We start from the raw sequence: 24,612 nt of genomic DNA, 5'->3' as shown, positions 1-24,612 counted from the left end.
AGTAATTGAAAGGAAATGTAATTTGAAGGAAAAATAAACTGAGAATTTATATTTGTGTATAATTCTTTTCTAAAAATTAAAAAGCTGAATATTTGAAATCCTAGAACCATAAATATAGTGACCTTTGGGAAAATGGTATGTCACTTATGTTTTTTCCTGGTTTAGGCTGTCCATAAACTTGCATGTAAATCAAATTGTAGTATAGTAGGGGAACTTAATATTTATAAGGAACTCTGAAAAAAATTATCTACTGGAGCCAAGAATTCTTTAGTAATAATCTCAAAATCTTGCTTTTTAAAGTTTATTTAAATGACATTTTAGAATTTGTACCATAGTTCAGGAATTAACATTTGGTATATATTTAGTTTTTGTTGTGTTTGTCTGTGTCTGTACACATACACATCCATTTTTAAAGAAAAATAGTTTTATATTATACATATTATTTTCTGATAAATTTGATTATATTTTTAACATTTCCTCATGTCCTTCAATTTTCTTCTGTAGTAAGATTTTTAAAGATTTCTAAGTATTGTAGGCTTCTTTAAAGTAGTAGTTTAGTTAATGAGGACAAGTGTGGACAGATCCTTTTGGTGTTTTTTTTTTTTTTTTCCCAATCTATCTAAGTCTGTAATTAGACAATAAAATAAAAACATCTAAATTTATATATATTTTATGAAAGTGTCAAAGCAAATCTCTCTACCTTTCCAAGTCTTACTTTTATTTACTTACGTATTTATTTGGGTGGGTGTGATGTCTTATTAAAAGGAACTCCTGTGACACCTGTTACTCCAGCCAATGTGGTCCAGGGTCTGCCGGATCCGTGGGTGTCTCAGATAACAAACACAGATACACTTGCAGCAGTAGCTCAAATCTTACAAAGTCCTCAAGGCCAACAGGTGAGCAGTTTTTTTTGTTAAATCAACAGTGATTTAGAACTCATTATTTTCTTAATGTATTTTTTTAATATTGTACCACCTTAAGAATATGTTATTTCTGTAAAAATGATATCACACTATGGATACTACTCTGTAACTTGCTTTTTCATTTAGTAAGGCATTGTTTTATGCACTTTTTTTTTTTTTAGATTTTATTTTTTTATTTCACAGAGAGAGACATCACAAGTAGGCAGGCAGAGAGAGAGGGGGAAGCAGGCCCCCTGCTGAGCAGAGAGCCTGATGTGGGGCTCGACCCCAGGACCCTGAGATCATGACCTGAGCCAAAGGCAGAGGCTTAACCCACTGATCCACCCAGGCGCCCCTATGCACTGTTTTATAAAAACTTCATTTCATACCAAAATATTGACTTAGTACATAATTTGTGCAAACATTATTAGGTGTTACTCCAGTAACAAGACAGGGATGTCCTCTCTCCTAGGAAAGATGTCTTTCCATGTTAGGGGAGAAAAATATAAGAAAGTATAAAACTTTGTTTAGATGGTGATACATGACTTAAAACAGGGTAAGTTTTTAAAGTGACTGGGTTTGGGAAAAGGGGTCAGATTAGAGAGGGTTGCCAAGAGAAGGTGTTTTTGAGGAAGTGCCATTTGAAGTGAGACTTAAAATGAAACTGTCATGGTAGGGTTTGAGGATAGCCCATTCTTTGCATCTCCTTTCCTTTTTTTTTTTTTTTTTTTTTTTTTAAGATTTTATTTATTTATTTGACAGACAGAGATCACAAGTAGGCAGAGGGGCAGGCAGAGAGAGAGAGAAGGGGAAGCAGGCTCCCCGCTGCCCAGAGAGCCTGATGTGGGGCTCGATCCCAGGACCCTGGGATCATGACCCGAGTTGAAGACAGAGGCTTTAACCCACTGAGCCACCCAGGCGCCCCGCATCTCCTTTCTTTACCTGTCCTTTAAAAACCAAATTAATTGTGATCTGTGCAGTAAGACCCCTCTTCCCCCCTGAACTCTTTTCCCAAATATTCATGAGGTTTTCAGCCACTTCGAGTTTTTTATTAAATGTCACCTTAGTAAAGTCTTCAAAAAGTGACTTAAAACTGAACATTCTTTCATTCCCCTGTGCTCCTTTTTTGTATCACCTACTTTCTTTCTGTTACATTATACAACTTTTTTATTTATTCTCTATCTCTTCCCACCAGAATATATGCTTTAGAAGGATGAGAATTTTTTTCATTTGTTTTGTTCACTGCTGTGTCTCCAGTGTTTAGGTTGTAACAGACATTTGGTACATTTTTGTAGAATGAGTGAATAGTGTATGGAGGCATAACAGTGTTGGATATGCAAAGCTCTTTCAGAGTTGAGATGTTTGGAAGGTTAGATGGCCTGTGCATGTAAGTTAATGATGACGGAGTTGACATGGTAGACCTAAGTGTGGATCTGGTTTCAAAAGATGGAAATGATGGGCTGAAAAACAAGGAGTTCATACCCTTAGCAGTGGGGAACTTTTTCATATTGAAGTCATCGATCTGAACCGTACTTTAGTGGGTGGGAGAGGCGAGAAGCCTAGGGATAGGAAGTATTTTCATTTTGGTAAGAATGATAAAAGGGAAGTAATAGGTATGTGAGAAATAGGGTAGCAGACCTTCTTAAAAGGACACTCTTCAGAAAAAAGGGACCATTCTAGAGTTTTAAACATGTAAAACCTAATTTAGTTATTGTCTTAGATTAGATCCAGTTTCTCCGTTTTGGGGGTCAATTGGGAAACTGAATTGGATATTAGATAAAATTATCAAATTATTAATTTTAATCTTGTGATTACTGATACTTTGAAAATAATTCGTAAAGCAAATGTTCTCATTTTAAAAGATACTTATTAAAATAAATACTTTTGGCAGGAGAAGTGATTTTTCCAGAAGAAGTAGTGCAAAGAAAGTTAAGAAGACCTAGTAATTGATAGACTACTATTAAGTCAAGAGTAGAAGGAAAGTAGGATGCCACACTGGTTTGAACCTGACTGAAACAGTAACAGTGCTATCTGGAAAAATGCCGATGTCAAAAGGAGTAGTTAAAATGTGTAAAGGAGAAAATACGACATTAATCCTCTTCTCTCTTTCCCCCTCCGCCCCTTCTTCCTCTCCCTCCCTTTTTTACTCCTTTTCTTCCTCCCTCTCCCTTTCACCATCCTATCTGTTCTGGAGCTTCTTCAGTGCAGTAACTAAGCTATCATATATTTTGGTATTATTTTCTTTGCTATCATATTAGTAGTTTGTAGTTACAGTTTATTTGGTAGCCAAATGACTCTAGTTTGTTTCTTAATGTAGCTGTTTTAGATGGGCATGAAATTACTTTCATCTGGGATGGCTTTTGTATCTTCTCCCACTGTAAATTAATCTTCACCTAAACAGTACACATGTCTTATTACTATTGTAAATTGATCATTTTCAGATTTAAGTCAGATTTAGATCTTGATTAGGAAAGTATTAATTACTTCTAAGATGTATATAGGGTTTACTTAACTGTGAAATATCTTCAGGATCTTACTGTTGTTTCTGGTTTTTAAGAGGATGGATGAATAGAAGGAACAGGGATTTGATTTCAACTCTTATTGGCACTATTCACTTTTAATTTCCTTAGTTTCAGAATGCTCCAAGAGGCAAATTTCTTATTTGCCTTTCCTGCTTTCAGGAAACGTGTTATCTGATGGTAAATCTGAAAGCTAGCAAAAGCAGTTGTTGTCAGTGCTTGTTTTTTGTTGTTATTGTTGTTTTGTTTTGTTTTATTACAGAGATTGAGGAGTTAATTGAAGAAGCAATGGAAGCTTAGTGATGGGGCACCTGGGTGCTCAGTCAGTTGAGCCTCCAGCCCTTGATTTTGGCTTGGCTTGTGATCTCAGGGTCATGGGTTCAAGCCCTGTGTGGAACCCCCTTCAGGAGCCCCGCTTTGGGTTCCATGCTCAGCATGCTTTCTGCTTGGGATTCTCTCTCCCATTGGCCCACTCCCGGCTTGCGCCTGCACTCTAAATAAATAAATAAAATCTTTAAAAGAAAAGCTTAGTGAAAAAAATCAGTCTGTATGTAATGAATTCTTAATCTGTCATTGTATGACCACTTTATTTGGCTTAAAGTTCTCTGGCTTTCCAGAAGCAAGACAGTAAACTTATTAAGGACTATTAAAGATGGCACACACAACAAAATATTTTTTTTAAAAACTACCTTATTTTGAATTAGTATCTGTTTTCTCTTGATCTCCAAAGACTGTGCAACAGTGAACCTTTTTCACTAAAAGATTGGCATTCTTTTCTTTTTCTTTTTTTTTTTTTAAGATTGGCATTCTTACAGATAAAACCCAGTATCTGTTTGTAATAATTTTCCTTTTTTTTCCTTCAGCTTCAGCAGTTAATACAAACTTTACAGCTACAGCAGCAGAAGCCTCAGCCTTCGATTCTGCAGGCCCTGGACGCTGGTCTTGTTGTGCAGTTGCAGGCGCTCACAGCACAGCTCACCGCGGCAGCTGCGGCAGCTAACACCCTGAACCCCTTGGAACAGGGAGTGGCTTTCAACAAGGTAGAAATTAAGTTACTAGATTTGTTCTGTAAGAAGTATTAAAGTCTATATGCTATTGTGTGGATTCTAATTCTGTACATTATATTTTATTATAGAACTATCACAGTATGCACTCTACTGTATAATATATATATTTTCAACTTTAAAACCACTGTGCTTTATAAATTAGGCCTAACTATAAAGGATAGTGGTTTTAAAGTTGAAAGTCTTTCATGTATAATTTGTAGTAGGATTGCCTCAATGTTCTTATTAATTATGAGAACATTAAAATACCTTGGAAGTGTTACACATATTATTTTTGTTTCTGCTACTATGTTTTTTTAGGAAAATAAATACTGATTTATTATACTACTTTGACATTTTTATCTGTTAGCTTAATTGAAAATTTAATAGCTAAACCACATGGGGGTCACCTGGGTGACTCAGTCAGTTAAGCATCCAACTTTTTTTTTTTTTTTTTTTTTTAAATTTTTTTTTTTTTTTTTTTACAGACAGAGATCACAGGTAGGCAGAGGCAGACAGAGAGAGAGAGAGGGAGAAGCAGGCTCCCCGCTGAGCAGAGAGCCCGATGCGGGGCTCGATCCCAGGACTCTGAGATCACGACCTGAGCCGAAGGCAGAGGCTTAACCCACTGAACCACCCAGGCGCCCCAAGCATCCAACTTTTGATCTCAGCTCAGATCTTGATCTCAGGGTTGTGAGTTCAAGCCTTACATTGGGCTCCCTGCTGGGCATGGAGCCTACTTTAAAAAAAAAAATAGCTAAACCACATAAAAAAACCTTTAAATTGATCCTTGGGAAGACAATTGACCATCCTAAGAAGAGAAATGTACTATTTCCACTGGTCCCCTCTCCCCCAACCCCCCCATGGAGGAATAGCCCCAGTCAGAAGTAAAAGCTCCTGCCCCTTTCCCTCAGGCCTGGACAGACACCAGGATGTTTGTGTGGGACTGACTGCCAGCTGACTCCAATCTCCTGTTGTGGAGACACAGCTCTGGATCCTGGAGGGGCTGAACATGGTGTCAGACTAATATCCCAGCTTCCGGTGGGGTCCGGGGGTTCTGCCAGCCCACCACCGAGACACTGCAAGGCAGGAAAACTGGCTGCTTGATAGCACAGGAAAGCGTCACCCTCTCTGAAAGCCTCCCATTAAAACCATTTATTTTATCACTGAAAAAAACAAAACAAAACAAAACAAAAACCAAAAAACTGCAGGCAGAGTCAAGCAGAGGTGGCATGCTTCACCGAGCCTCCTGTAATCCACTGATTACAGACCTAGATTTTTTTTTTTTTTTAAAGATTTTATTTATTTATTTGACAGACAGAGATCACAAGTAGGCAGAGAGGCAGGCAGAGAGAGAGGAGGAAGCAGGCTCCCCGCGGAGCAGAGAGCCCGATGTGGGGCTCCATCCCAGGACTCTGGGATCATGACCTGAGCTGAAGGCAGAGGCTTTAACCCACTGAGCCACCCAGGCGCCCCCTAGATTTTTTTTTTAATCAAGCTTTATTACTATTGGCAAGCCATTTAATTATTTTAATCCCATCTTCTCTTCTGTAGAGCATTAGTATTTATCCTGTATTGTGATTTGTTTTGTTATATAAGGCAGTGTACATCAAAGTACTTTAAAGATTCACTCAAATGCTTTATTATAGCATAGCATAAAATTATATAAAACATTTATGTATTAATATGATAGAGGTAAATTAATGGGATGACATTGACATTCAGAATAGCATTTGTTACTTATTTTTGTGTGAAGCACCTTTTAATTTGTCTTTTTCTCCCCCCCCGCCCCCCCGACTTAGAAGTTGATGGATAGGTTTGATTTTGGGGAAGATTCTGAGCATAGTGAAGAACCCAAAAAGGAAATTTCAGCCTCTCAACTGTAAGAATTGTTTTTTTTTTTCTTTATTTCCGTAATTTTTTCCATTATTATTATAAACATTGGATGGGACATTGCTGTCTGAACTACCAAGTATACTTTGAATAAGGTGGGATAAAATTTCAGGCTTTTGAGTTCTAACATTACAGAAAGATGGTTAGAGTTGCTGTCTTGTTGCCTCCCTATTTATTTTGGCTCCTTTCTCAGATCTTTGCAAATATTTGGGATATATCAAAATTTTTTATAGGAGAATTGATAGATGTTGATATAGTTGTGATATTTTCTATATCTGTATTAGGCATTTTATTCAATTGTATGAATATTTGAAATAATAGAGGCTTGCTTCTAGTGTCAGTGTCCACTTCTAGGAATTCTCCCGAATTCTGGGAGTGAATCTTACTAATCAGAAGTAAGGATTGGGACTGTAGGGATTTTGTTTTTTTCAAAGATAATGGTGTGTATATTTTTATTTAGATCAGTGATTTTCTTTTCTCAAGCAGTTCTGTGTAGCCTTAGGTTCTTGCAGGTTTGAGAAAGGACCAGTCGGGGAGAGGATGTTGGAGAGTGGGGGCGTGGCAGGAGGGAGGATGGAGGATGATGAATGGAGGGAATGCCTCTGGGAATCTTGTTTCAAGCAGAGCCCATTAATTTTATATATTGGGATAATATGTCTTAAAATATATTTATATAATACAGAAAATACATATGTCCTTTTGGTAAAGAGATTTTACTCGAAAAATTAAAATCTAATACTTTAGATTATGATTTACGAAGTTAGAGGAGAAACATTTGAGATTGTGTAGATCAGTGTCCTGAACAACGTAAGAATCTCCTTTAATGGTTCTGATAGGGTATTTTTATAATGTTTTAATGCCTTCTATGATGACAACTTAAATAATCTTTGTTATTGAATCCTGTTTGATTTACTTTATATACACTGATCCGTTTTGCATTCTGAAGCAAGGAAACAAATTTGCTCCATTATCTTTTGAGACCTAGCCTTTACAATATTTGAAGTTAGGTATCATTCTTCCCCTTAGGTTTATTTGCTCCAGATGAAGTACACTTTTTTTCAACTGTTTCAAGACTTCTCACCATCCTGATTGCCCCTTTTGGGATGCCCTCTTTTTTGTTCATGTCTTACCTTGTGGCACCCAGAATTCCAGGTGTATTCCAGGTGTGAATTTCCCAGAGTATAGTTAAATTATTATTTCCTCTTATCTAAGTACTGTTTCTGTTAACATACCTAATAATGTGAATGCTTTTCTAAAGAAAGCAGATTGGTTTTGTAAAGTTTATGGTCAATTACAATTGTTGATTTCACATGTACTGATTGATAGACCATTTCTCCCACTATCTTATAGTTAGAGAAAGAGTTAAAGTGACAATGTTTAGATACTTTTAACTGTTTTTATATGTTTCATTGAAATTTTCTTAAAGTACTCTAATGTAAAAAATACTAATTTATATGTATTTAATAGTGTGAGACCATAATAACAGATCTTCCATCAGAGTATCTTTAACATGTTATCCACCTGTTGAAAGATTATTGGAGAGTATCTTTCTCTTTTACCATATTAATGTTCTGAGGTATTCCATTTTCTGTTACTATTTCAAAAGTAAACATTGTAGTGGAGTCTGTTTCATTTAATTGGCATGGGGGAGGTTGAAAATCAGTTATTTTTGTATTATCTTTACTGTGTTTTAAAATATATTTCTACTTGTTTTTCCTTCTAGTTCTCATGTTTCAGAATCTGTGAACAATTCCATTTTTCATCAGATAGCTGAACAACTACAGCAGCAAAACCTTGAACATCTCAGACAGCAGCTCCTAGAACAGCAACAGCCTCAAAAGGTTTATAACTCCATCTTGTGGTCTTTAGAGTTATTGCTATCTACATTCTATAAAGTGGTGTTTCTCAAGCATGGTGATTTTTCTTCAGTTCTAGTACTAGGAAGGTCAGCTTTTTCAGAACATTTACAGTCTTTTCTGTTACCAGAATGTGTTCTGGATATATACATGTGCTTGGTACACTAGCAGTGGAGAACAGAAAACAGAGGTGGTGTTTCATTATTACAGCTTAAAACTCCATGTGCTTTTCTTCACTCAGTTCCCTATCAAGCAAGGTCAAGACAATTTTGCTTTTCTTGTGATGGCAAAATAGATTACTCCGTTAATTAGGCTGCTGATGTGTGCAGGAAGTTTAGGAGGCTTGCATTACATTTAATGCTATGAGATAGCATTTTGACTTCCATTGTACTGTAGTGAAATTAAACATCTATTGCAAAACTGTATAGCTAATCAGATGTATTATTAGTCTTAAGACACACTGGTTTTTTTTTTTTTTTAAAGATTTTATTTATTTATTTGACAGAGAGAGATCACAAGTAGACGGAGAGGCAGGCAGAGAGAGAGAGAGAGAGAGGGAAGCAGGCTCCCTGCTGAGCAGAGAGCCCGATGCGGGACTCGATCCCAGGACCCTGAGATCATGACCTGAGCCGAAGGCAGCGGCTTAACCCACTGAGCCACCCAGGCGCCCCACACTGTTTTTTTTTTATATAATTTTTTTAAAGATTTTATTTATTTATTTGACAGAGAGAGAGAGAGAGAGAGAGATCACAAGTAGGCGGGGAAGAAGGGTCCCTCCTGAGCAGAGAGCCCGATGTGGGGCTTTGATCCCAGGACCCTGAGATCGTGAGCTGAGCCGAAGGCAGAGGCTTAACCCACTGAGCCACCTAGGCGCTCCAAGACATACTGTTATTTTATGTACAGCTAAGAATTTTTAATCACTTCAAAAGTACATCTTACAGAGTTAAAAGAACCTTAATAAATTACAGGGATGATAATGTGTGAAGAAGAATCATACTTTAGAATTGATAAAATTTGTCAAACTTCAAAGGCAGGGTTAATCCATTACAAAGCCTATTTTTCCTCCATTTGAGAAATACTTGCATGTATGAACTGTTTAGAACATGAGTGTTTTCAAATTCCGCCCAATCACACTTCTTCCTTATATCCAAAACTTTACTAAGTCATACTCCAAACATTTTTAAAGTATGAGCAGTGCATTGGTAGGCAAATGGTATATACATAGATGAACACAGGTGAACAAAAAAGCATCTGGCCTCAAATAATCTCTTCTCTAATGGAGCATGTACATCTGTATGAACACAGGGCAGAATTCTAGTTTCTGTAATAGAGGTACAGGTGAAGAACAGTGGAAGTAAAGGAGAGAGAAAAGTTATTTTAGTTTAAAGGGATAACAAACCTTGGACGCTGCTGGGGTCTGAACTTACCCTTTTAAATCAAATAGTAAGCATAAAATGATATTAATGGTATTTGCTAAAGTTGGAACATATACTTGTATTATGAGAATGGAATTCTGTATCTTATTTTGAAGGAATAATTTTGATAGAAATGGTTGGAGTAGATACATCTACTACAATATTTCATGTCAGGCAGATATATCTGCATGAGAATTCAGGAACTTTAAAGGTAGAGCACAATGTAGAACATTTGGACGTTGTTTAAAGAAAAACACAAATTGTAAATCAATGAAAAGAAACAAGTTGTCAGTCATGTAATTAAAAAACCACAGAGCTGTTAGAGAGGCAAGGGCAGTTATGATGGAAGAGGTTATCCAACGGCAGATTTGTCCATTTGTAAATGTGGCAATTTTAATTGTCTTAGTTCCAGTTTCCCTTCAGGAGTTGTAAAAGAAGTGGTAAAATCAAAGTAGTATTCTTAAAATTAACACCAAATTATTGAAGTGAAAATTCCTAGGAACTTGAGAGAACATTTTTCTTTTTGTTCTTTTTTATTCTTTAAATTCAGTTAGCCAAAATATAATACAGCATTAGTTTCAGATGTAGAGTTCAGGAATTTGTCAGTTACACGTAACACCCATTGCTCATCTCATCATGTGCCCTCCTTAATGCCTGTCACTCAGTTACCCCAGCCCCTCACCCACCTCCCCTCCAGCAACTCTCATTCCCATATATTCCCATATACTCCCATAATATTCCCTTAATTAGGAATTGCTCATGGTTTGTTTGCATCTCTCATTTCTTCCCATTCCATTTTTCAGGGTTATTCTGTCTTAAGAATCTCACCAACCAAAGAAAAACAGAGCTCTGGTCTTAGTTAATACATAATCTCAAAATTTTAAGAAAATTAGATCCTTTTGAAAGAATTACATGTTGTTAAAAGCTTTTGTTGTTCAAAAGTGAGTGTTGAAGAAAGGGAGTGGTGAAAGAAAAGCAACTTTTCTAATAAATCAGGTAGATGGTGTTCAAAACCTGTGACAAATTTCCGGTTGGAAAGTAGTGTATCAGCAGGGTAACCATTAAATTTAATAAATTGTGTAATTGTCTCTACCAAACCAGTTGCTTTCATATGAAGAAGATAAGGTGAAATAATGCAGAAAAATGAAGCATTTTTGTTTACCAGTGAGCTCCTTACGGCCACCTAAAAGTTCTTAGGGTGTCTTAAAGAAAGGAATGGGATTGCCAGTGGCACCCTACTCATTGCAGCCCTGACCACACCTGCATGTGAGTTGATATCTAGTATCCCTAACAATAGAAAACCACTGAAAATGGAGCACTTCAAGGAGTGGCTGAATTATGAAGGGAGTAATAGTCCTGTTGGAAGGAGAATGATTGCCCTTGTCTGAAGTAAGTTCTAGTTCATGATATTGATAATTGTTTTATCAGGATATTCAAAAGATGTCCAGAAAGCTATAGCTCAAAATACTGATAATGAAAATGGTAGGACTCATAAAAAGGGCTTTTGAAAGAATGTTAGGAATAGAAAGATTGTGGAAGGTATAGCCACTTAATAATGAAGAGCTATCATATGTAACTTACTTTGATTCAGTATTTTTTTTATATAGGAGTATATAATGGAAAGAGTAGAATTGAACATGATAAAACCTAAGATGGGCGATAATATTAAGAGCCTTGAGTTGCTTTAAGTGATTTGATATCTCGGCTCACATAAATCGCATTTCATGGTACTGCAATTGTAGGATTATGGCCTAGCATGTGTGAATTTCAGTAAGGCTTTCAACAGTGTTTCTTGTCACTTATACAGAAAAAAATGGAGGAACATGGGTCTATAACTGATCAAAACGTGACACTTCATGAGTGTTAATCCAACTTTGAAAGAAGTCTCTGCTAGCTGCTGTTACCCTTCTATTTTTTCAGTATTTTATTCAGTATTCAGTTTTCTGTCTTCTATTTTTTCAGTATTGATGCTTTACATGAGGACATCATCGAAGAAACTAGAAGTGTATCCCAGGATATATACTAAGGATGTATACCAGTGTATCAGTAAAGCTGTCATTTGCCACCTGGGTCCAATGGATCCTTTTGAAATATATGTGAAGTCATCTCACAGATAGTTTACAGAAGTGAGACTAAAAGAGATAGGGGGAAATACTTGATGAGCAGTTTTAATTTACATAATTGAAATGTAGTCAACATTTTTGTGTCCATTAAATTCAAATGTCACACATTCTTTTAGCAAAATAGAACAGTCTGGGTTCTTGTTGCAAAATACTGCAAGATAAAGTCCTTCCTATTAACTGACTAAGTGGATGGAAAGACCCGGTTTTTGTCCCTAGAGACACATTTTTCTGCCATCAGTTTTGGAGTTTGAGAAATATATTTAGGTTATGATCATCTGAAAACTCATAGTTCACTTAGGTATTAAACTAATACCTAGTCATTAGAATCTAGAATGCTGTTCTTTTTTGCATCATGTTCTACTGTTTTGTTTACTAATTATGAAATATATTCCTGTGTCAGTTTTCTTCTCCTTACCATTATGTACAGAAATGGAAAAATCTATTCAACTATGTTCCCAGGAAAGCATAAAGCAGACTACAAAGATAGTGTCTCCAGCCTTATTTTTACTTTCTTGAAATATACAGTATTTTTGGTAATGCAGTACAACTGGGTGATGATGATTTTATTTCACTACTGAATCACCCTTCTTGGCAATTACATTCCTTTTTCTTTTTTGTATTGTTAGTCTTTCTTGAAATAATTGGGAATAATTGATGGATAATAACAGAATTATTCTTGGGATGATGAAATAGCAAAATGTTTCAGTATTTAAGATAATAAGACTTCTAAAATCTCACAACGTGTCTTAGACACAGCAAAGGGTCCAATGGACCTAATGCTAATTGCAAGGTAATGGGATAATTTTTAGTTGAATTTTTATTTTTATTTTAATAGTTATTTTTTTGAGAGAGAGCCCATGCACGTGACTGCACAGAGGGAGCAGAGGGAGAGGGGCAGAAAGTCCTAAGCAGACTTTGCACTTGTGCGGAGCCCAAAGTGGGGGCTTACCTCAAAACCCTGAGATCATGACCTAAGCAGAAATCAAGAGTTGGTTGCTTAACTGACTGTGCGACCCCGGCATCTCTTAGTTGAATTTTGAAGTAAATTTTCTCTTTGTTCTTCAGAAGATCTCTAAGAAAGAATAAAGCTTAAAAAAAAAAAAAAAAAAAAAAAAAGGATAAAGGTCATGAAATTACAGTCTTTCCAAATGGGTAAAACTCAAATACTAAAATTAATTGCAGTGGATCTTGGTTGGTTATACCAAGAATTAACCATTAAATAGGAAAATAAGGGTAAAAAACAAGGGTAGGGGGGAATATGAAGCTTAAGATAAATGGAGAAGTAAGAAAAATATGATGTGAAGAATATATGCATACTAACTTGAGGACCAGTTAGATTCCAGATGGAGCTTTCTGTGTTAAGAATTCTGTTGTTACTATACTTTTAAAGATGTAAGCCAGGATTTTGCTTAAAGTGTGTTTGGTTTGTTTGGGAAGAGTGGTTGCTTACTGATGTTTAGGCCAGCACTGTGGCATGTAATAGTTGTTTCACAGAAGTCTTTTCTACTTTAGCTTTTCATTTATTTCTAAACCTTGAAAATGTTACTTATTCTTAGAGAACCTGTTCCTTTATAAAGTGAGAAACTTGGAACAGTTCTTTAAATGCTCTTTTTGGCTCTTAATTTTTATGCTTTTTCTTTCAGATAGATGTCATTAGAATAAGAATTTAAAAATCTTACTGAGATACATAACTAATGTGTATAACATTGTGACTTGATACATTTATATATTGTAATAAGCTAACACTTCTCTCATGTCCTAAAACTATCATTTTTTTGTGGTGGGAACAGTTAGCTCTAGTCTCTTAACTTTGAAGTTTATAATATTGTTGTCTGTAGTCACTGTGCTTTACAGATAAAGAGACTGAATTTCACAATTCAAGTAACTTGTTCACAATCACAGAGTTTGTAACAAGCGACTAGTAGTTTTTAGTTACTCTTCTCTGTTAATTATTTTAGTATCTCCCAGCTTGTGTACTACCAGTAACTCTTTTTATTAATCTTGAACACCTGCAAAGATGTTTTAGAAAACATTTATGTGGGAAGACGTTTTCATAATTAGTTTTCTTATTTTTAGTTAACACCGTAGTATATGCAGTTGTTAAATTGGATTCAGACTATTAAGTATCACATAAGTAGTATGACTATATCAAGTTGCTATACATCTAGTCCCAGCAAAAAAAGAGGGGGGAGATTCAAATTTTAAGTGTTCCTTTAATTCGTCTTCATTGCCTAACTCTTACTAGTTTCTGAAATATATTACATATTTCAGAATACTTCCTAATACAGGTTGAGAAAGCCCAAATTGAGAACTGTTTACTAGATCAGTTAATTTGATGATGATATTTAAGCTTTGTTTTGCCTCTACACATTAATGTATGACTTAGTTCTTTAATGTAAAGTACTTTCACATTAAAAGTATTATAGCATTTTATAAAAATGCTGATTGCCGTTGAAATTCTAGATTCATTTAACTTAGTGCTGTTATATATTTTTTATGATGTAATACCTTTATTCTTGGAAGTATAATGATTATATTTTCCACAATTAAAAATTTATTTGAAGAGCTACTTGATCTTACCATTCTAATAGAGCCTTCTCCCTCTTTTATAGAGGTGTCCCATGCTCTTAAGTAAACTTGGATTTGTACAAAAGTGTGATTTGAGATTGATTATAGATGATTTAATGTGGGATTTCTATATGTGTTGGGCTCCTTTTTAAAACTTTAATTGTGACGTTTGCATGTTTAAATTCTGTTGTAATAATATGCATGGTTTTTTAATGTTTGTGTGTTTGTATACATTCTCAATAGGCAACCCCTCAGGATAGTCAGGAGGGAACATTTGGATCAGAGCATTCTGCCTCACCATCACAAGGGAGCAGTCAGCAGCACTTCCTTGAACCTGAAGCAAATTTGGATGATTCTATAGATATTCAGCAACAGGTAAAAAGTTAATGTTTTTCTAGGTCATAAATTCTAAATTATTTAGAGGAAAATATTATAAAATATGGTAAATGTTTTTATTTTATGTAAAATATTTTTATGCAAAATAATGATAATGTCCTAAATTTTTCCTCACACTTAAGGTCTATACTGACCATGTTACTTAATATTAGGCATTAATGCTGCTATGGTGAATATTTTGTAAGGCAGAATTTTAAGTATATATTGCATCTCAATAAGCCATTTTATTTTCAAGGATATGGATATTGATGAAGGGCAAGATGGAGTGGAAGAGGAGATCTTTGAACAAGAAGCAAAGAAAGTGGCTGTTCGCTCAAGATCAAGAACACATTCACGATCTCGTTCAAGGTTCTACAATAATATTTAAGAGTAGCTGTGTGTGAACTTTTAAAAGTGGGCTCTGTTTCTTTATATCAAGATTAAAGGAATGTTTTTCTTAGGGTGACATACTGTCCAGAAAGAAGTAATTCACAATTTCAAAAACAGAAGAATTCTTTGTCCTCTTTTAATTGGGTATATATCTGTGGCCATTATTTGAATAATATACATTAATTGTAGCCAATTAACCATATAATAAGACTTGGATTTGGGATTATACCAGATTTTAGTTAATAATATTATGATTATGTGCAGCTTAGGATACTATTGCCTCTGAAAACTGTTCAGTCAAGCTATAGAGGAACAGTGTTAGAAATTCTATTGTATTTCTTAGATTTTATTTCATTTTATAATAATACCAAAAGTGATCATAAAAATAAAACTACAAGAATTTTTTTATAAATATTAAGCATAGTATCAGATTATTATAAAGTATATCTTATAGTTTTCTTTGTTAACTTTTCAACATGGCTAAATCTCATTAATGTACATGCTTGTTCAAATTTGAGTTGAGGTTTCTTAATCTGGTAATTCTCATGTAGTTTATATATATTGTATTTGCTACAAATTGTCTTAAAACTTTAAGTCATTAGTCTTTAATATTAATATAACCTATTTTCTGCACGTAAATATCCCTGAAAATCTGAGCAGTATATGCTGGAAGAAGGGCAGTATCTTTGATGACTTATTAGTCATTTCTTACTTGTTTCAAGAAGTTATTTGTATTTACTTCTTGTAATTGAGAGCCTGTGAGTTCTGCTCTCTATAAACCCATCTCAGCTCAGTGAGTAATCTAGCCAAAGCAAATACAGTGTTAGAGCTAAAATCTTAACAGCTTCTTTGTCTTAACAAACCTCCTTATTAAGCATTTTGAAGCAGTACAATGATGTATGGTTGACAGGAAAAGAAGAAACTTTCAGCAACACCTGTATTTAAAGTCAAGCACTTTGAAATTTTAGAAGTTGAAAACTTACAAGCAGAATTCTTTAGTGGTCTAATGCCCTGTTGGAAACATTCTCTGTTTCCTAATTTTAAGAATATAGTGTCTTTATCACCTAAGGATTTTTTAATTTTCTTTAGTCTTTCATTCTTATTCTTGACTCTTTCTTGAAAAATGAGTTGGAGGACACTAAAGAAAAGAAAGTAAGGATTACTGGATAGAATCTTACTGGATTCTACTTACTGGATAGAATCTGATTCTCTTCTTCCTGGTATCAGTACGAATCATTGCAAACAAACCTCTATTACAGTATGGGCTTGAGCAATACATAGGTTTGAGAAAATGCATGTTTGATACTTCATTCTACTTAAACATTTTTTAAGAGGTAATTAAATATAAAACAACCTTTTGTGTGTGTGTGTATTATGTGTGTGTCCCCCCCACGCCTTTACCTGTAAGTGAGAAGTTTGACAGAAGAATAATATTGTTGTTAGAAGTAAAATAAGATTTTTTTTTTGTAGATCACCCAGAAAACGAAGGTCTCGGTCACGGTCTGGTTCTCGAAAACGTAAACACAGAAAGCGATCACGCTCACGCTCAAGAGAAAGAAAGAGGAAGTCATCACGTTCATACTCAAGTGAAAGGAGAGCGAGAGAAAGGGAGAAAGAACGACAGAAGAAGGGATTACCTCCAATTAGATCTAAAACATTAAGTGGTAAGTGACATAATTTTACAAATCTTTGGTTTCAACAGATGTTAAAATCATTAACTGCTAGAGTCAACTGTATTTTTAGACCAAGAAATTGAAAAGTAGTTTAGTAAATGAATAATTTTATCTTTGGTTTTTGTTAAGTGATAGAGGAGAAAAGAAAAAGGAAGAACAGGTTCTTATGAAACACTAAGATCATTGAGAGTTGATTTTTTTTTTTTAAACGCAAATTGGAAAATACAGAACTTGACTCATAACATATGAAGTGGACTAGGCCTACTGTCTCTTACATAGACACTGTGGTTTCTATTCAGAGCGTCATAGCCAAGTTTGACCACCAGGTCTGGGGAATAATTATTGAAGGAACCATATAGATTTTAAAGCTAATTGTAAATTTACTGGATTGGCACCAAGAGAGATTCCCATTGTACAAACTTTCCCTCCTTTATATGTTAATTGATAATGTATAATTAGAACAAATTTGTTAATAATGAGAGTTTGAAGGAGAGTTTACTCTGCAGGAATGTAAGTAGTACCAGATTATTTCTGAAGGATTTCTAGTGAGTTATGATTTCTAAGGTGAACAGACATACTGCACATGAGCAAAGTGCATAAAATGGGGTGAAATGTCATTCTTTGCCAAGAGCTGAACACTGATCAGGTTGTCTAATTTCTGAAAGTCTCCTAATAAACTCTTTCTGCTATGGAGATAGATAAGTAATTGGTATAATTTATACTGCTGAATCATCCTGGATACCCAGGCTTATAATTAAAGGCAACAATCAGCCTCTTACTAAGTTCTGGCATTTTCAGCAAGCTGTGGCTATCTTTCCAGAATCTTACCTGATTGTGAGAGCCAGTGCTAATTTAATAATGTTGATATTCCTAAGTCTGAAAATTTGTTTCTCTCCTTAGGGTGAGAGACCAAATTCAAACATTTTAGTGCTATCTGATAAAGAAGTAACATCAAAGATCTGACCATAAAATCTATGCTGTGCCTCCCTTCTCATGATACCGTTAGGACATACAGAATCACCCGTTTTAGGATAGGGCTTTTATGTGGAGTCTCTTCCATTTAGTTCCTCACTTTACTTACCATATTTTAGCTGCCACCTTTTACATAGTTATCCACCATGGAGTTTATTTCCTGTTGCTGTGGTTTTTTTCATGAGTCAAACACCATAAAAAGAAAATTCAGAAAGCACATAAGAAAATACAGTGAAAGTATATCCCTCATTATTTGCCTCAAAACTCTCCTTACTCCAAAGCAATTTCATGTGGCCCCAGTGCATTTTAAACACATAAGGTAGTATTTCCCTACATTAGTCCTTTGAACACAAGAGTATTCATGAGTAGTGCAGTGGATATGAAACATCAGCAAGCAGTAATATTCTAGGAATCAGTGTCCGTCCGATGTCGTCGTCATCGTGTGCACCCCCTCCACCTGCCGTGGAATGGGGGAGATTCATTATTGCTTTCTGGGTTTAAAAAAAAAAAAAAAGTTCTCTGTGAGAAAAATTGTGGAGAGACTACCTTGAAACAGTAGGGGAAACATGGAACATATTTTAGGAAGATTAAAGCAGCTGTGATGTGGTAGAAAGAATACTGAAGTGGTGGGACCTATTGTGAAAGAGGTCTAAAAATTTGCTGAGGGTTTGTGGTAGGTTGAATAGTGGTCCTCAGGACCAAAGATGTCCATAGCCAAATTATTGGAACTTGTAAATATGTTACATCACATGGTGTGATTAATCAGGATTTTGGTGTGGGAAGATTAACTTGGGTTATCCAGAACAGCTCAGTGTAATCCAGGGGTCCTTCCTTATAAGAGAGAAACAAGAGGGTCAGAGGGAAAAGGTGATGTGAAGATGGAAGAAAGATGAAGATGGGTAAATGCTCCACTCTTGGCTTTGAAGATTGAAGTTGGAGCCAAGGAATGTAGGCAGTTTGCCAAGGAAACAAATTCTCCCCTAAGAGTGTCCAGAAAGAATGCAAGCTTGTTGATCCATTTTAGACCTCCACAACTGTAAGAGAATATGTTTTTTTGTTCTAAGCTACTAAGTTTGTGGTATTTTGTTACAGCAATAGAGTAAAAGTAATATATTGTACCTTGAGACTTTAGTTGAATATTAAATTATATGTACATAGGATGAGACTGTGTGAGGCAAAGAACAAATAGGGTAAGAACATTACCAGCGAATCTGTTGGTTGAATGATTTTTTTTTTTTTAAGATTTTATTTATTTATTTGGCGGACAGAGATCACAAGTAGGCATAGAGGCAGGCAGAGAGAGAGAGGAGGAAGCAGGCTCCCTGCTGAGCAGAGAGCTCAATGTGGGACTGGATCCCAGGACCCTGGAATCATGGCCCGAGGCAGAGGCAGAGGCTTTAACCCACCAAGCCAGCCAGGCGCCCGGGTTGAATGATTCTTAAAACTAACACAGGTCTGGAAGACCTTTGAATTAAAACCAGCTGGAGTAGAGAAACCTGGTCGAAAAACCTTCGTTCTGTAGAGATCTTGCAGTAGTCACTAGTGTGGGGTTAAATTAGCTCTAGAAAAAAACCTGCTGGAGGCCTGCCCCATAATAGATAAAAGATCATCAAAAGGATGGAAACTTTGTCTTTAAAAATGACATTGATGTAAATCTAGACTTACTAAACTCCGCGAATGTATCAGCTGTTGTTAATATTTTGCAAGTGTTTTCAGGAAAAGAAAATGTTGCTGGAGTCATGAACTGTACAGCTTAAAGTAGGCGACAGGTCTTATGTATAGGTCTGTTTGTTAAAGAGAAGTACTTCCTGCATTTAAAATATCTTTTAAGTTTTTCATGAAAACAAGGAGTTCAGATTTCGCCTTTTCCCCCCATGTATCCCCGTGCACATTATTTAAGAATAAGGTGCTGTTTTCAGATTTAACTGTTGATTAGGAAGAAACATCCACTTAATCATTCCATCACAGAGGATTAAAGGTGCAGAGATAGGATTATAGTGAAAAGTGTTTTTGTGACTTTGTTGCATATTAGAATTACTTACAGAATTTTAAATTCCCAATTTCCAACCTGTTGTACCCCATAGCCCTTCATCTTTAAGGGTGAGACCCAGCTATCCATAGGTGCTTAAAGTATGCAGCCAAGCTTGAGATCCGGTAACACACAAGAGGTTGAATTTGCAGTAGGTATAGATGAACATCTGAGATTTTAGTTCATTTTAAGCATAACAGATAAAAATGTCACCTAAGTGTTTTAAATATCCCCCTTAAATCTTATTTATTAGTGCTTTTTCTTCAGCTGCTTGAAAGAAATAGCTGTGTCTGTGTGATTTAGGTCATTTGTCTCTTTGATGTCTTGACAGTATGTAGTACTACTTTGTGGGTTGGTCAGGTGGATAAGAAGGCGACCCAGCAAGATTTAACCAATCTGTTTGAAGAGTTTGGACAAATTGAATCCATTAATGTAAGTATCACCTCTTATACCATAGTTTAAGGTTAAAAATACACATATAGAGGATTATCAGTCAGAGAGTCACTTTGGTTCCTAATGAACCCAGTAGAGTATCTGCCTTTAATAACGCACATCCTTATAAGGATTATTTGACTTTAATCATTTCTGTGTTTATTTCTGCTCCTGTTACTCTCCTTAATTAATTTTTCTTTTTTAGTGGAATTCTAATGAAATATTCTTAGGGGTGTTATAGCAGTATAGCTAGCACTTGGTTCCTAAAGGCATCTAGTGTTTGGGTTAGCAGAAACCCTATCTGTGACCTATTTTAGTTATATCCCCCCTTTTTTCATAATGAAAGTGAGGAAACTGAGTCCCAGAGAATTGTAATCACCTACACATGAGTACATAGATAATAGTGGAGACACAATAGGACTTGGGGTCCCAGTCTTTTTACCAGTCCCCTTGCTCCTCTCGCCATCTCTCCCTCTCTCAAGAGGAGAGAGAGAAAAACAGTGACAAGAAAATCTGTCTTTGACTTTTGAGTTTGAACTTGAGTGCAACTCTTTCACTCCTCAGCTTGATTTTTTTTCAGCACTTTTGCTCCATCCAGTCTCCTTTGAGCATTTTCTTCTTCCTGAAGGTCTGTTTCCCCCCATCCCCCGGGGCTAAAACTAAGTCATGGAATGTTTTATAGAAATTTGTTTCAGAAGCCTAATTCATTAACCCTATGAATTTATTCACTGTTGTTATACTTTTCTGTCTGTTTGGACTTTCATCATTTTTTACCAGGAAATTGGCTGCTTTTCCTTTCTAATCTTAGATGCTTACATGACCAAACTTGACTTTTCCTTATTAATAAGAGCACTCTTCTTTGAGTTGTTTGACCATTTCGTATACTACTTTCAACCATACATGATCTCGTTGGAACCTCACAAGAAGCTGCTTAAGTAATTCCCATTGCTTTTTACCAGTGAGGAAACTCAGTGATTTGCCTGAGTTGCACAGACAATAAATAGTTGATTGGTTGAGTGTTTCAACTTGGGAGTTTTATATTCCTCTCCCTACATTAGGAGTATGCTGTAAGCTTTCCTTACTCTTTTGTCTTTTCAAATTTCATCTGTCAAAACATAAATTATCTGCCAGAGTCCTTGATTGATCATATAACCTCTGAACTTTTTTTCTTATTTTCCCCTACCTGAGACGTCAGAAATGTGTTGACAGTTGAAAGAATAGGGATGCCCAAGATCATTGTCTTTAAATTCTTATGAAAGTGCCACAATTTACAAGGTGATTCTAATGCAGAGTCAGGAATCACTGCTCAGGATGGATCCTGAATCCAAGTAGCATTTGGATTGTCCTATTACTTGTGACATTTTTGGCCTTTGTTCTGTAGTCATTTGGGCATTTGTTTGCCTCTTCTGTATTACCTTTTAAGAGCATAGTACTTACAAATAGTAGGTACTGAGTTATTTTGTGAACTGAAATGTATTGAATGGCTAATGATAAAATCCAGAATTTGAAAATTTGATGGAAAATTTATAAACCTTTCACTTGGTTTGGGGGAGTTTGAGGACTGAGTAAAAAGTCCGTTCGATTTAGCACTTAGGGGGTCATTAGTAAGCTGGAAGACAATTTTTCAGTGCATTGATAAAGAGTTGGGTCTATATTGCAGAAGAGAAAGAAATGTGTAGGGGGTTAGACTTCTTTTTTGAGAAGTTTGGTATTCAAGTTTTGGAAACAAGCTTGACGTGAACTCTAAGTGAAAGTGAAAACACTAAGGCTGTTTTCCTATTTGTGTTAAAAGCTTTGTCCGGAAGCACTTGGGCAAAATTAAGTTTTGTATAGTGAAGCTTTAGTGTCACCATTCGTTGTAGATTATAGATTTTATATTAAGGATAAGATACTTCCCCCAAACAAAAATCTTTCTCACGTTACTCAGTATGACACTTGGAAAAATTGAAATACTTTCAATTATTTGAATAAATTATATGCTTTCAAATATGTTGGCCATGCAGTATTGGTTTCTTTTTATCTGGTTGTATTGTATACATGTCTTTTTTACACTTTTTGTTATAGTGTATATTGTGTATTAGACAAACTTTGATTGACAAATGATATTCACGATTTTGCTTATGTTATGACGTAGAATGAGACCCAACCAAATTTTGAATTCTTTTTAAACTAAGTAATTAGTTGTACATGGATAATACCAATAAACAGCCAAAGAAAGAAAAGGGAAAAACCATTGAGTCTTACTAGTCTAAGTGATCTGTTTCATTAAAACCATAAAATAATGTCAGAATGAATGCCTTCATGTTTACTGTTTCTAAAGAAAAAATTTTTTTTAATAGATGATTCCTCCCAGGGGCTGTGCTTACGTCTGCATGGTTCATCGACAAGATGCTTTTCGGGCTCTTCAGAAACTTAGTTCCGGATCATATAAAATTGGGTCCAAGGTCATTAAGGTAAGATTGGAGGGGAGGGACCCATGCTCTTCTTTCATTGGATTATTAGAATGTTCCTGTATTTGATACATCTTCTTTTTTAATGTTAAGGAAAAACCTCTAGAAAAGCTTATTATTTCAGTATTGTTGAGTTATAGAATTAGAAATAGGTAAAAATAGTAACTAAAACTTTAGTCAGATGATTCTTTGAAATCACACAGTTCTCTTGTTCAACCAGGGCACCATTTTATGAGTAGAACTTTCTTTACAAATTCTTTTTTCCTTTTCTTTCTCTCTTTTCTCTTGCTTCTCTTTCCTTCCTCTCCTCTCTTCTCTTCTCTTTTCCTTTCTTTCATTTTTAAGCGACCTCCACACCCAATGTATGGGGCTCAAACCTATAACCCGGAGATCAAGAGTTGCATGCTCCACCAGCTGAGCCAACCAGACACCCCAATAAGCTTATCTTTCATTCACTACTTTTTCCTAATGCTTCCTAATTTTTACCACTTAAGTATATTATTATTTCCTCCTTTTTAACATCTTATGTTGTACAACCCAGGCCACTGTGAAGGGTTTATTAATAAGTATATTTTTGTTTTCCTCTTAATCTTTAAACTGAGTGTTTATTGTATATTTCAAGTATATTATTGTATATAAATATATTATTGTATATTTCAAACATATTGTAGTTTATTTGTATATTGTATATTTATTGTTTATTTTTACTTCTTGTGACTAATTTACATTTTATTTCTGCACTTGAAGATAATTTATTTCATCAGTTTCTGCAACTGAGTTAAAAACTTAAAAAAAAATACTTCCAAGGTAGACAGTGTTTGGGTCATTTCATGGCAGAGAGTTTCCTCTGTGTGAAGTGTCTCCTTTCCAGGACTACCAAGATACTGTTTAAATTATGATAACTACTCTAATTATTACTAATGTAGGTTGACATTTTTATGGTGAAAAGTAGATTTGGATTGTTTTGGAAGTGTGTTTTTTAGTTTTAGTAAAAAGTGGAAATAAATCCCATGTTATAAATGGTGTTGCTATCTAATGCAGGCTTTATTTTAAAAACAAAAACAGGAGATACATGGAAAAACTTGGCTACTCTTATTTTTCTAGCATCAAGTGATGCTTTGCTTGTTAGCTAATTATTTTTTTATTTTTTTAAAGATTTTATTTGTTTATTTGTCAGAGAGAGACAGAGTGCACAGGCAGGCAAAGTGGCAGGCAGAGGCAGAGGGAGAAGCAGGCTCCCTGCCAAGCAAGGAGCCTGATGTGGAGCTCGATCCTAGGACACTAGGATCATGACCCAAAGTGAAGGCAGCCGCTTAACCGACTGAGCCACCTAGGCATCCCTGTCCAAATAATTTTATTTGTATTTACATTATTTGCATATAATTTTGAACATTTTATCTGGTGTTTAACTGTATACTTGAACTTTCTGTTTTCTTCTCTTCATTCCTAATAGATTGCTTGGGCTTTAAACAAAGGTGTAAAAACAGAATATAAACAATTCTGGGATGTGGATCTTGGAGTTACATATATACCATGGGAGAAAGTTAAAGTGGATGACTTGGAAGGTTTTGCAGAAGGAGGCATGATTGACCAGGAAACTGTAAATACTGGTAAGAACACTAAAGGTAGTTTAAAAAAACTATGCTTAAAAAGTTGTAATTGAGGAGAGTTGTGCATGATAAGGTGAACTGTACTTATTTTATTTCCTGGATTCTATGCCCCCAAAAAAGGAAAAGAAAAACAAAACACTGCCATTTCCAGTATATATGCTTAATGTGTCTTATTTACTGAATGTCAAAGTATAGTGTTTTAGAAGTCTGTAAATGTAGCATTTTTCCTGCATGTCTTTTAAGAAGTTCTGCTGTTTCAGAGAAAGAGTTATGTATATGGAGACTTTTTCTTTTTTTTAATTTGACAGAGAGAGCAAGAGAGGGAACACAAGCAGGGGGAGTGGGAGAGGGAGAAGCAGGCT

General features: G+C 35.4%; 1 protein-coding gene across 4 annotated transcripts in view; it reads left to right on the top strand.

The window, feature by feature from the left end:
• LOC111158678 (SR-related CTD associated factor 8) overlaps positions 1 to 24,612 on the top strand; it is a 90,301-nt gene that overhangs the window by 53,932 nt on the left and 11,757 nt on the right. For all 4 annotated transcript variants that reach the window (XM_022520878.1, XM_022520879.1, XM_022520877.1 and 1 more), the window contains 10 exons: positions 766 to 896; positions 4,285 to 4,461; positions 6,267 to 6,346; positions 8,081 to 8,198; positions 14,563 to 14,694; positions 14,951 to 15,063; positions 16,555 to 16,748; positions 20,090 to 20,190; positions 22,530 to 22,643; positions 24,094 to 24,250. In XM_022520878.1, the coding sequence (XP_022376586.1) occupies positions 766 to 896; positions 4,285 to 4,461; positions 6,267 to 6,346; positions 8,081 to 8,198; positions 14,563 to 14,694; positions 14,951 to 15,063; positions 16,555 to 16,748; positions 20,090 to 20,190; positions 22,530 to 22,643; positions 24,094 to 24,250 (1,317 nt within the window). The remainder of the gene's footprint in view (positions 1 to 765; positions 897 to 4,284; positions 4,462 to 6,266; positions 6,347 to 8,080; positions 8,199 to 14,562; positions 14,695 to 14,950; positions 15,064 to 16,554; positions 16,749 to 20,089; positions 20,191 to 22,529; positions 22,644 to 24,093; positions 24,251 to 24,612) is intronic.

This window comes from Enhydra lutris, unplaced genomic scaffold (genome assembly GCF_002288905.1).
Source record: "Enhydra lutris kenyoni isolate GAN:26980312 unplaced genomic scaffold, ASM228890v2 scaffoldscaffold62, whole genome shotgun sequence".
Taxonomy (NCBI): domain Eukaryota; kingdom Metazoa; phylum Chordata; class Mammalia; order Carnivora; family Mustelidae; genus Enhydra; species Enhydra lutris.
This window is presented reverse-complemented; position numbering and strand designations above follow the sequence as displayed.